Raw genomic sequence first — 13,156 nt, 5'->3', positions numbered from 1 at the left:
TTATGCAAACACCTGTCAAACAAAGACGATGATGTGGATATTCGGTTTTTGGTAATATGTGTGTGTGTGTGTAAGTGTGTGTGTGTGTAGGTGTGTGTGTGTGTGTGTGTGTGTGTGTGCGCGCGTGCGTGTGTGTGAAATATCCTTACCTCTGGGGATCCATCTGATTCACCGAATACTTCAGCAAAGTCTGATGGACTTTTCCTCAGAGTCTGGTCAGCAGGCAGTGTGTTGTCATTGTAAGATGACACGAACTTAAAGTCACTGGTTCTAGAACCTGTTGTCAGGTACGCGTCATAATTGTAAGTGCTGCGTAAAGTTCCTGTTCCGTCAACGTCTGCGTAATTAGGAGGGAGATAAGCGCTGGGGATGGCAACCGCTCCATCAAACAACAGTCTGGGCTTTCTACTGCGACAAAACCTCACACCGAGGATGATGATGATGAAGGTCAGGAAAAAGGTGGACACAGACACCAGCGCGATGATCAGATAAGAGGTCAGTTTGGAGTTCTTCTCGTCATAAGAAATATCCTTCAGTTCTGGCACCTCAGCCAAGTTATCAGAAATAAGTAAATACATGGAACAGGTGGCAGAGAGAGAGGGCTGTCCGTTATCTTTCACTGACACAATGAGGTTCTGTTTCATGCTGTCAGATTCAGAAATGTCCCGCTGGGTCCTGATCTCTCCGCTGTGGAGACCAATAGTGAAAAGTCCCGGATCAGTGGATTTGACTATATGATAGGACAGCCATGCGTTCTGTCCGGAGTCCGCGTCCACCGCTATCACTTTGGACACCAGAGAGCCTCCGTGTGCAGCTTTGGGGACCAGCTCGGTCATGAAGGAGTTGCCCTCCGGGGCGGGGTACAGTATCTGAGGAGAGTTGTCATTCACATCCGATACGAACACACTGACGGTCACGTTGCTGCTGAGCGGAGGAGAACCGTTGTCTCTGGCCGTCACGTGGACTTTAAAACTCCTGAACTGTTCATAATCAAACGACCTCACAGCGTGGATCACCCCCGTGTCTCCGTTAACAGATAGATAGGAGGAGACCGGGGCACCGTTCACCTCACCAGGTAACAGAGAATAAATCACTGTACCGTTTTGTCTCCAGTCGGGGTCTCGAGCAGTAACGGAGCATAAAGTGGAGCCAGGTTTGTTATTTTCAGTCACATAAGCGCTGTAGGACTGTTCCTCAAACACAGGTGGGTTGTCGTTGATGTCTGCTACAGATAACTGAACAGTTTTAGAGGAGGACAGAGGTGGAGAGCCCTCGTCAGTGGCGGTGATTGTAATGTTGTAATCAGACTCTAGTTCACGGTCCAGTTGTCCTGTGGTCACCAGAGAATAATAGTTTTTAATAGAAGGAACCAACTTAAAAGGGACGTTTTGCTGAATGGAGCAGCGGACCTGTCTGTTAGTCTCAGAGTCTCTATCCTGCACGTTGATGATGCCCACCTCTGTACCAGGTGACACGTTCTCAGGTATGGGGTTAGTTAGTGATTTCAGATATATCACTGGAGCGTTATCATTTATATCAGTAACATCTATTATAACTTTGGCGTAAGAGGTTAATCCTAAACCATCTTTAGCTTCCACTCCCATTTCAAAAGAACTCCTTTCTTCAAAGTCAATCACACCAGTTACTTTAACTTCTCCATTTTTAGGATCAATAGAAAATACATGTACGTCATCATCAGACACATGGCTTAAGTCATACGTCACATCTCCATTAACTCCTTCATCTGCGTCAGTAGCACTAACATGAATCACTATGGTATCTGGAGGAGAGTTTTCAGGCAGACTGGCTTTATAAACGGCCTGGCTAAACACTGGGGCGTTATCATTAGCATCCAGTACAGTGACGTGTATGACTACAGTACCTGATCTCTGAGGAGAGCCTCCATCTAAAGCTGTGAGAAGTAAATTAATGTCTTTCTGCTTCTCTCGATCAAGTGTATTCTCCAGCACAATTTCAACCTTGTCGCTGTCAACAGCGAGAATAAAGTTCTCGTTCTTTTGCAGGTTGTACCTTTGAACAGCATTTTGACCTATATCTGCGTCATGGGCCTCCTCGATAGAGAAACGGTTTCCTTTCGCAGCGGACTCTCTAATTTCCATTTCAATCAATTGCTTTTTGAATTTAGGTGAGTTGTCGTTTACATCTTGAATATGAAGACTTAGTCGATGAAGCTCCAGAGGATTTTCTAACACCAGATCTACTTTCACAACGCACGAGGGTTTCTTTCCACAAAGACTTTCTCGGTCAATTCTCTCCGATGTGATCAAATCTCCGGTGCTCAGATTAATATCACAGTACCGCTTACGAGTCCCCTCAAAATCAACACGGGCCTTTCGGGAAGATAAGGTCCTCAGATCGAGACCGAGATCTTTTGCTATATTTCCAATAACAGACTCGCGTTTCATCTCTTCTGGAATAGAATAACTCAGGTCTCCATTAACGAGGTGCAGCGTTACAATAAAGGAAGCGATGCAGAGGATCGGACGCAGCGCTGGAAATCCTTTGTCTCCCATCTTGACACAATAAGGCGTAATTAGCGTCTAAGCTGGGAAAAAGTAGTAAATATATCCAAAGAAGAGTCAATAATCCAAAGGTCCGCACCAGTGTTCACCAAAATATGTCCACGATATAACACATTCTCTTGGAAAAATACAACTGACGTCCATTCAGTACGAGTGGGTGGAGTGGTGTGTGTTCATGTTCTGTAAGCCAACAGCGACACCATGAGTCGCTTGTTATCTTCACAGTGTTATGATTGAATATGACCATTTCACTATGTCCTCGATATCTTATGAAGACATCTTAAATGTCACTAAAACTGTTCAATGTCAATCATTTCTGCTACAGCAAAACAGAGAGGTAATGTTCAGCACCATGGACAGTGGTGGAAGAAAAACTCTGATCGTTTGCTAGAAAATTAAACTTAAAATATCAACAACTAAATATACTCCATTACAAAGTTAAAGTCCTGCATTTGAAATTTCATCTTAGCAAGAGTACAAAACTATTATCAGTCAAATGTATTTAAAGTATCAAAAGTAAAAGCAGTCTTTCATCAGAAAAAGGTCTGTGACCAATATATCAGAATATGTGAAATTATTTGAGTGTTGATATGATGCATCAATATTCAAGCAGAATTTCACTGTTGAAGCTGGTGGATGTGAAGTTAAATTTCATTTATACACAGTAAATCCAGAGGGTCCCAACCTATAGTTGGTCACCTAAAAAGGGTCATTAGAATCTTAATCTGCAAGTAACTACTAACTGTAGCTGTCAGACAAATGTAGCGAAGTAAATAACTTTTTTCCCAAATGAAATTTAGTGGAAAAGTGTAAAGTAGCAGAAAGTGAAAATACTCAAATAAAGTACAATTACATCAACATTTTACTGAAGTACTGTATTTGAATAAATGTACTTATTTACTCTGAGCTACGGTTCATGGAAAAAATACAGTGAATGGCCACTGACTAAAGGATTAAAGTTGTATTAATGTCACAATAATACAATCTTAACACAACAAGTGTGTCTGTGTGGTAAATAATTTACCCTAAACACAGACACCATTCATTCATTGTAAGTACCTCAGTGTTGGGGATGTGTGCAATACAACGTAGCTCAATGACATTTCATTGTAGCACACAAGGCCATTACAATATAAATAATGTGTCCGTGTTGCTTTCATTTTGTCACAGTGCTTTATGCCATTTGTGTTGGCAATACATGACCACATACTGCTAAAATTAAGACAAAGAATGCGAAATACCTTCGAGCATGACACTGAAACATGCACTAGACTGTAATATAACACTGACATAGAAATGTGGTTCGGGGCTCTCAGACAATGAGCTGAGGCATTCAGAGAAATTAAACAATCCAAACTATAACAACATGGAGTAAACGTTTGACCAAATTACAGTTACAAATAAACAAACAAACCAAAATCTTTTTGCTTGTAGTTGCTCTTAAGGTTACAAGCTTGTTAGGATTGTTTAGTTCACATATAAATGCATGTGTATTACTAAGGGAAAGCTTTTGTGATTTGTATTATTATTATTATTATCATCTTAATTAACATCTATATTAATAATGAAAAATCTGAGCATTATATTATTATCATCCACTCATCCCATTGCGATTTACCAGTGTAGCTCAAGGTAAAAAAAAAACAAATCCAGGTGTGGTTTTGCAAGAAGAGTCTTTCAGCACCACGGACAGATCCCTCAAGATTTGGAAGAACAGGTGTCACCACCAGGATGCTGCATGTTAAACTGTGTCTACCAAGGCCAATGTACAACCATACATGTAAGTACTACAGTTCCGCAAAAGAAAACACTAACTCCTTAAACCTATATAATGTTAGTCACACACTCAGGTTGAATCAGGTAACTGCAGTGTTTTGATAATTCAATGACAGTTAAGGTTAAGCATTACATGCTGGAATATTAGAAAGGAAAAGAATACTGTACAGTGAACAATGAGAAGCCGCCTTATTGCTTCATTTTGTGAAGTACTTCTGGTACTACATTATAAAAAGTTACATTTAGGTGTAAAACCTTCTATAAGGGTCAAAATTCCCCCTATTGAAAAGTGGTTGAATAAAAAACAAATTGGACGCCTATATTTTTGTTTATCTGAGTAACAAATTAGTAACATTCAAGACAACGAAAAGCAGCTTTATGAAACCATTAAACATTAAATTACAGATAGACACTGTTTGTAATTAGTGTGTTAAAATGTGTTTCTTTGTGAAAATAGACGGCAGGACAAAATCCATAAACATACGTGTTTACATAAAGAGGAAAAAAACAACGTGTCACAGGCAGAAAATGATGGAAACCAATGTTTAGAAGGACGAAGAACAGAAATGTTTAAAAATTTGCTGGCAAAACTGACAATATTAATATTAATAAAATCCATCACTAACCCAAAATTTCAATTAAAAATCCCAAAAGCGTCTTTCAATTTAAAAAAAATGATATTGCTGCACACAAACTAAACTGCTTAACAAATCGGCCAAAATACATCCATTGTGACAAGGACACTATAGCAGGAAAGGCTCCAAGTACTTCAGAAGCCTTAATATGTTCAAAGATTCATTGTTTTTGGCTCAACATTGGAAGTCTTCAGCACAACAGACAGACCCGTTATGGCAGGAAACAAATATATTGAACGCTGTTTTGTTCTTCTGGACAGAGTTCTTAGTTCTTACTGCACTAACGCGAGTTTGTGACGGTTTCACAAAAGTAAACAGACTCATCCTTACACCTAAACCGTGAGACAACTTTCTCTCAGCTGACTCACACATAGGAACTTTTTCCATTAACTGCTGATATGTGATTGTGATTTATACTGAAAATAATGTTTTACAACCAACAATGTAAAAGTAAAGATTAACGACAGCCTTTGCAAAATGAAAGATTAAAAAAAAGAATGATTCTGTGAAAGCTTCATAAATAACTACACTTTGGTGAAAAAAATATATTATTTTAAATCCACTTCTCCATGAGTCCCAGGTTTTCTGATGGTTAGAATAACTCATAGTAGCCAATGATTGTGTTATTCTAACTAACAAATTAGTCCGAATTGACATAATTCAAAAACGCCAAATATAAAACCGACACAAATGACTAACTACTAAAAAGGAATGATATTCAATTTGATCTTTCTGAGATAGGACCTGAAAAGTATTCACACTTGTGTAAAACAGAAAACGTCAAAGAAATACCATGTGAGGAGTCCCATGGTTCTGAAGGACAAAAGGCAACAGTGTCACTTGCAGTTGTAACTGACAAAGTAAACAGCAATCAGAAAAAAAACTCTATAATTCAAAACATTAGCTTCAGCAAAATACTAAAGTTTCCCTTCATTATGTAAAAAGTTCACTCCAGAAACCACAAAATAACAAGGACTCAACAAACAAGCCAACAATGCATTGTGATTAGTAAAGTACTTTGGAAGGTTCCTACCTCCTCAGACGGCTCTAAATCATCAAACGGGTCAGCAAAGTCTGATGGACTTTTCCTCAGAGTCTGGTCAGCAGGCAGTGTGTTGTCATTGTAAGATGACACGAACTTAAAGTCACTGGTTCTAGAACCTGTTGTCAGGTACGCGTCATAATTGTAAGTGCTGCGTAAAGTTCCTGTTCCGTCAACGTCTGCGTAATTAGGTGGGAGATAAGCGCTGGGGATGGCAACTGCTCCATCAAACAACAGTCTGGGCTTTCTCCTGCGACAAAACCTCACACCGAGGATGATGATGATGAAAGTCAGGAAAAAGGTGGACACAGACACCAGCGCGATGATCAGATAAGAGGTCAGTTTGGAGTTCTTCTCGTCATAAGAAATATCCTTCAGTTCTGGCACCTCAGCCAAGTTATCAGAAATAAGTAAATACATGGAACAGGTGGCAGAGAGAGAGGGCTGTCCGTTATCTTTCACTGACACAATGAGGTTCTGTTTCATGCTGTCAGATTCAGAAATGTCCCGCTGGGTCCTGATCTCTCCGCTGTGGAGACCAATAGTGAAAAGTCCCGGATCAGTGGATTTGACTATATGATAGGACAGCCAGGCGTTCTGTCCGGAGTCCGCGTCCACCGCTATCACTTTGGACACCAGAGAGCCTCCGTGTGCAGCTTTGGGGACCAGCTCGGTCATGAAGGAGTTGCCCTCCGGGGCGGGGTACAGTATCTGAGGAGAGTTGTCATTCACATCCGATACGAACACACTGACGGTCACGTTGCTGCTGAGTGGAGGAGAACCGTTGTCTCTGGCCGTCACGTGGACTTTAAAACTCCTGAACTGTTCATAATCAAACGACCTCACAGCGTGGATCACACCCGTGTCTCCGTTAACAGAGAGATAGGAGGACACCGGGGCACCGTTCACCTCACCGGGTAACAGAGAATAAATCACTGTACCGTTTTGTCTCCAGTCGGGGTCTCGAGCAGTAACGGAACATAAAGTGGAGCCAGGTTTGTTATTTTCAGTCACATAAGCGCTGTAGGACTGTTCCTCAAACACAGGTGGGTTGTCGTTGATGTCTGCTACAGATAACTGAACAGTTTTAGAGGAGGACAGAGGTGGAGAGCCCTCGTCAGTGGCAGTGATTGTAATGTTGTAATCAGACTCTAGTTCACGGTCCAGTTGTCCTGTGGTCACCAGAGAATAATAGTTTTTAATAGAAGGAACCAACTTAAAAGGGACGTTTTGCTGAATGGAGCAGCGGACCTGTCTGTTAGTCTCAGAGTCTCTATCCTGCACGTTGATGATGCCCACCTCTGTACCAGGTGACACGTTCTCAGGTATGGGGTTAGTCAGTGATTTCAGATATATCACTGGAGCGTTATCATTTATATCAGTAACGTCTATTATAATTTTCGCGTAAGAGGTTAGTCCTAAACCATCTTTTGCTTTCACTCTCATTTCAAAAGAACTCCTTTCTTCAAAGTCAATCACACCAGTTACTTTAACTTCTCCAGTTTTAGGATCAATAGAAAATACATTTACATCATCGTCAGAAACGTGACCGAAATCATACGTCACATCTCCATTAACTCCTTCATCTGCGTCAGTAGCACTAACATTAATCACTATGGTATCTGGAGGAGAGTTTTCAGGCAGACTGGCTTTATAAACGGCCTGGCTAAACACTGGGGCGTTATCATTAGCATCCAGTACAGTGACGTGTATGACTACAGTACCTGATCTCTGAGGAGAGCCTCCATCTAAAGCTGTGAGAAGCAAATTGATGTCTTTCTGTTTCTCTCGATCAAGCTTGTTCTCCAGTAAGAGTTCAACCTTGTTGCTGTCAACAGCAAGAATAAAGTTATCGTTCTTTTGCAGGTTGTACCTTTGAACAGCATTTTGACCTATATCTGCGTCATGGGCCTCCTCGATAGAGAAACGGTTCCCCTTTTCAGCTGACTCTCTTATTTCCATTTCAATCAAATCATCGTTAAATTGCGGTGAGTTGTCGTTTACATCTTGAATATGAAGACTTAGTCGATGAAGCTCCAGAGGATTTTCTAACACCAGATCTACTTTCACAACGCACGAGGGTTTCTTTCCACAAAGACTTTCTCGGTCAATTCTCTCCGATGTGATTAAATCTCCGGTACTCAGATTAATATCACAGTACCGCTTACGAGTCCCCTCAAAATCAACACGGGCCTTTCGGGATGATAAGGTCCTCAGATCGAGACCGAGATCTTTGGCTATATTTCCAATAACAGACTCACGTTTCATCTCTTCTGGAATAGAATAACTCAGGTCTCCACTAACGAGGTGCAGCGTTACAATAAAGGAAGCGATGCAGAGGATCGGACGAAGCGCTGGAAATCCTTTGTCTCCCATCTTGACACGTAAAAGCCCCATAAACTTGTACAATTTATATTTTCCAGTGTAAAAAAATAAAATAGTCAAAAGCACCAAATAATCCAACAGGTCAGAGCAATGAACACGGTGAAATACGTTCGGAAATGTAACCGTTTGTCTGGAGAATATGCAGCTGATATAGCAGTAGTGGGTGGAGTGGTTGAAGACTTTTGTCCGTCAGCCAACAGCGACACCATGAGTCACATTTGGTCTTCACACTGTGTAATACAATATTGCTCAAAACATCCCTCTAAAACTGGATTAAGCTCACTATCACTTATGTTAAAGTGAAATGCGCATGTGCGGCAAATCTATACATTTCTAAAAAGACGCTATCTATTCCTGCTATTTGGCCCAGGTTTAGAAAAGTCAGTGCTGTCTCAGAACAACTCAGCTCAATGAATCGTGGTTTTAAATAGTCTGTTACCTTTGCTTTAGATTTCTAAAAGTGGTTAAATGAAAAATATATAAATTAGAGTTTTAGCATCCTAAAGAGAAGGCGAGCTAAACTGTCATTACAAATCAGCAACATAATATTGTATGAGCTGTTGTTGATCGCTTCATAATAATAGTATGAGCTGGAGAATCACAAACACCAAATATCCTCATTACAGATGTAGTTATTATCACTATGATTATTTTGTATTGAAATCCAGAGAGCATGGCTGAGGAGAAGAGGACCTCTCCAGTTGGGGCTGTAAGTGAGCGCCTGAGAAGCGTTTCAGCACCACGAACAGTTCCCTTGAGATTTGGCAGTGTTGATGGCACAAAGTTATTAAACGCTGTTTTTGGTCTTTTGGTCAGAGTTCTAGACTGTTCTAACGTGAGTTTACGGTACACTTCAACGGTTAGCCACGTTGCCCTCCTCTGACTCCGGAATAAGATCTATAATTAACATCCCTTGCTCACAATTGACGATAAGAGATTGGAAACATGCTTAACAGCCAAATACTGTATGTAAACGTAAATACTCAGATTACGCAAAATAATTGGTGAGAAACAGTTATATGACAGCTTGAATCAAATACATCTTACTGATGAAAACGTTCTCATAGTTGTTCCAAGAGGCCTGGGTTTTCTTTTGGCAAAGATCGTGTTGGAATAACTGCTTGATCGAAAATTATTTTTATATTCTAAATAGAGAATTAGTCTCACTTGACATGTAATTCATGAATTGCAAATTTATAAAACAGACTCAATTATATATTAAAACTATTTGGTTAAATAATAATTGTCTAAATTTATCTTTCACGAAATGACAAGAAGTGGCAGAAAACGTAAAATAGACTCCAAATGAGGAGTCCCATGGCTTTGAATGACGACACGTAAAAACATCTTCTGATTTTCTGACAAAATATAAAAAGATTGACGGTAAAAAAACACGAACGACTACCATTCTTTATGCTAAAAGTTCACTTCAGCAAACCCGCAATAACCTTCAAAAGCATGAACACATGTTGCTGCCAGAGAGGCATTAACAGAACTCAACAAACAAGCCAACAATGCATTGTGATTAGTAAAGTACTTTGGAAGGTTCCTACCTCCTCACACGGCTCTAAATCATCAAACGGGTCAGCGAAGTCTGATGGACTTTTCCTCAGAGTCTGGTCAGCAGGCAGTGTGTTGTCATTGTAAGATGACACGAACTTAAAGTCACTGGTTCTAGAACCTGTTGTCAGGTAGGCGTCATAATTGTAAGTACTGCGTAAAGTTCCTGTTCCGTCAACGTCTGCGTAATTAGGAGGGAGATAAGCGCTGGGGATGGCAACTGCTCCATCAAACAACAGTCTGGGCTTTCTCCTGCGACAAAACCTCACACCGAGGATGATAATGATGAAGGTCAGGAAAAAGGTGGACACAGACACCAGCGCGATGATCAGATAAGAGGTCAGTTTGGAGTTCTTCTCGTCATAAGAAATATCCTTCAGTTCTGGCACCTCAGCCAAATTATCAGAAATAAGTAAATACATGGAACAGGTGGCAGAGAGAGAGGGCTGTCCGTTATCTTTAACCGACACAATGAGGTTCTGTTTCATGCTGTCAGATTCAGAAATGTCCCGCTGGGTCCTGATCTCTCCGCTGTGGAGACCAATAGTGAAAAGTCCCGGATCAGTGGATTTGACTATATGATAGGACAGCCAGGCGTTCTGTCCGGAGTCCGCGTCCACCGCTATCACTTTGGACACCAGAGAGCCTCCGTGTGCAGCTTTGGGGACCAGCTCGGTCATGAAGGAGTTGCCCTCCGGGGCGGGGTACAGTATCTGAGGAGAGTTGTCATTCACATCCGATACGAAAACACTGACGGTCACGTTGCTGCTGAGCGGAGGAGAACCGTTGTCTCTGGCCGTCACGTGGACTTTAAAACTCCTGAACTGTTCATAATCAAACGACCTCACAGCGTGGATCACCCCCGTGTCTCCGTTAACAGATAGATAGGAGGACACCGGGGCACCGTTCACCTCACCGGGTAACAGAGAATAAATCACTGTACCATTTTGTCTCCAGTCGGGGTCTCGAGCAGTAACGGAACATAAAGTGGAGCCAGGTTTGTTATTTTCAGTCACATAAGCGCTGTAGGACTGTTCCTCAAACACAGGTGGGTTGTCGTTGATGTCTGCTACAGATAACTGAACAGTTTTAGAGGAGGACAGAGGTGGAGAGCCCTCGTCAGTGGCGGTGATTGTAATGTTGTAATCAGACTCTAGTTCACGGTCCAGTTGTCCTGTGGTCACCAGAGAATAATAGTTTTTAATAGAAGGAACCAACTTAAAAGGGACGTTTTGCTGAATGGAGCAGCGGACCTGTCTGTTCGTCTCAGAGTCTCTATCCTGCACGTTGATGATGCCCACCTCTGTACCAGGAGACACGTTCTCAGGTATGGGGTTAGTTAGTGATTGCAGATATATCACTGGAGCATTATCATTTATATCAGTAACATCTATTATAACTTTGGCGTAAGAGGTTAATCCTAAACCATCTTTAGCTTGCAATCTCATTTCAACATTACTCCTTTCTTCAAAGTCAATCACACCAGTTACTTTAATTTCTCCAGTTTTAGGATCAATAGAAAATAAATTGACATCGTCATCAGAAACGTGACCCAAGTGATACGTCACATCTCCATTAACTCCTTCATCTGAGTCAGTAGCACTAACATGAATCACTATGGTATCTGGAGGAGAGTTTTCAGGCAGACTGGCTTTATAAACGGCCTGGCTAAACACTGGGGCGTTATCATTAGCATCCAGTACAGTGACGTGTATGACTACAGTACCTGATCTCTGAGGAGAGCCTCCATCTAAAGCTGTGAGAAGCAAATTAATGACTTTCTGCTTCTCTCGATCAAGTTTGTTCTCCAGAACGAGTTCAACAGTGTTGCTGTCAACAGTGAGAATGAAGTTATCGTTCTTTTGCAGGTTGTACCTTTGAACAGCATTTTGACCTATATCTGCGTCATGGGCCTCCTCGATAGAGAAGCGGTTTCCCTTTTCAGCTGACTCTCTTATTTCGATTTCAATTAAATTTTCTCTGAATTTAGGCGAGTTGTCGTTTACATCTTGAATGTGAAGACTTAGTCGATGAAGCTCCAGAGGATTTTCTAACACCAGATCTATTTTCACAACGCACGAGGGTTTCTTTCCACAAAGACTTTCTCGGTCAATTCTCTCCGATGTGATCAAATCTCCGGTACTCAGATTAATATCACAGTACCGCTTACGAGTCCCTTCAAAATCAACACGGGCCTTTCGGGAAGATAAGGTCTTCAGATCGAGACCGAGATCTTTTGCTATATTTCCAATAACAGACTCGCGTTTCATCTCTTCTGGAATAGAATAACTCAGGTCTCCATTAACGAGGTGCAGCGTTACAATAAAGGAAGCGATGCAGAGGATCGGACGAAGCGCTGGAAATCCTTTGTCTCCCATCTTGACACAATAAGGCGTATTTAGCGTCTAAGCTGGGAAAAAGTAGTAAATATATCCAAAGAAGAGTCAATAATCCAAAACTCGGCACCAGTGTTCACCAAAATATGTCCACGATATAACACATTCTCTTGGAAAAATACAACTGACATCCATTCAGTACGAGTGGGTGGAGTGGTGTGTGTTCATGTTCTGTAAGCCAACAGCGACACCATGAGTCGCTTGTTATCTTCACAGTGTTATGATTGAATATGACCATTTCAATATGTCCTCGATATCTTATGAAGACATCTTAAATGTCACTAAAACTGTTCAATGTCAATAATTTCTGCGACAGCAAAACAGAGAGGTAAAGTGCAGCACCATGGACAGTGGTGGAAGAAATACTCTGATCTTTTGCTTGGAAAGCAAACTTAAAATATCAAAAACTAAATATACTCCATTACAAAGTTAAAGTCCTGCATTTGAAATTTCATCTTAGCAAGAGTACAAAACTATTATCAGTCAAATATATTTAAAGTATCAAAAGTAAAAGCAGTCTTTCAGCAGAAAAAGGTCTGTGACCAATATATCAGAATATGTGAAATGATTAGAGTGTTGATATGATGCATCAATATTCAAGCAGAATTTCACTGTTGAAGCTGGTGGATGTGAAGTTAAATTTCATTTATACACAATAAATCCAGAGGGTCCCAACCTATAGTTGGTCACCTAAAAAGGGTCATTAGAATCTTAATCTGCAAGTAACTTGACTAACTGTAGCTGTCAGACAAATGTAGCGAAGTAAATCACTTTTTTCCCAAATGAAATTTAGTGGAAAAGCGTAAAGTAGCAGAAAGT

The 13,156-nt window shown here is 40.9% G+C and overlaps 3 protein-coding genes across 3 annotated transcripts; all 3 read right to left on the bottom strand.

Annotated features, from left to right (window-relative positions):
• Nucleotides 1-2,534, bottom strand: LOC306702597 (protocadherin gamma-A4-like; the record flags this gene model as incomplete). The annotated part of the gene is made up of 2 exons (XM_079168237.1): nt 1-12; nt 129-2,534. The coding sequence occupies 2 exons, from the start codon at nt 2,532-2,534 to the stop codon at nt 1-3; spliced, it is 2,418 nt and encodes an 805-aa protein (XP_079024363.1).
• Nucleotides 2,535-5,128: 2,594 nt separating this feature from the next.
• On the bottom strand, nt 5,129-8,372 carry LOC306702595 (protocadherin gamma-A11-like; the record flags this gene model as incomplete). Its single annotated transcript, XM_079168235.1, has 2 exons — nt 5,129-5,142; nt 5,972-8,372. 2 exons carry the CDS (start codon nt 8,370-8,372, stop codon nt 5,129-5,131), a joined length of 2,415 nt encoding a protein of 804 aa, XP_079024361.1.
• A 1,433-nt stretch (nt 8,373-9,805) lies between these two features.
• On the bottom strand, nt 9,806-12,319 carry LOC306702594 (protocadherin gamma-A4-like; the record flags this gene model as incomplete). Its single annotated transcript, XM_079168234.1, has 2 exons — nt 9,806-9,853; nt 9,935-12,319. The coding sequence occupies 2 exons, from the start codon at nt 12,317-12,319 to the stop codon at nt 9,806-9,808; spliced, it is 2,433 nt and encodes an 810-aa protein (XP_079024360.1).
• Between the last annotated feature and the right edge of the window lie 837 nt (nt 12,320-13,156).

This window comes from Pholis gunnellus, assembly GCF_910591455.1.
Source record: "Pholis gunnellus genome assembly, chromosome: 10".
NCBI lineage: Eukaryota > Metazoa > Chordata > Actinopteri > Perciformes > Pholidae > Pholis > Pholis gunnellus.
Note: the sequence above shows the minus strand (reverse complement) of the source record. Positions and strands in the feature narration are given on the sequence as shown.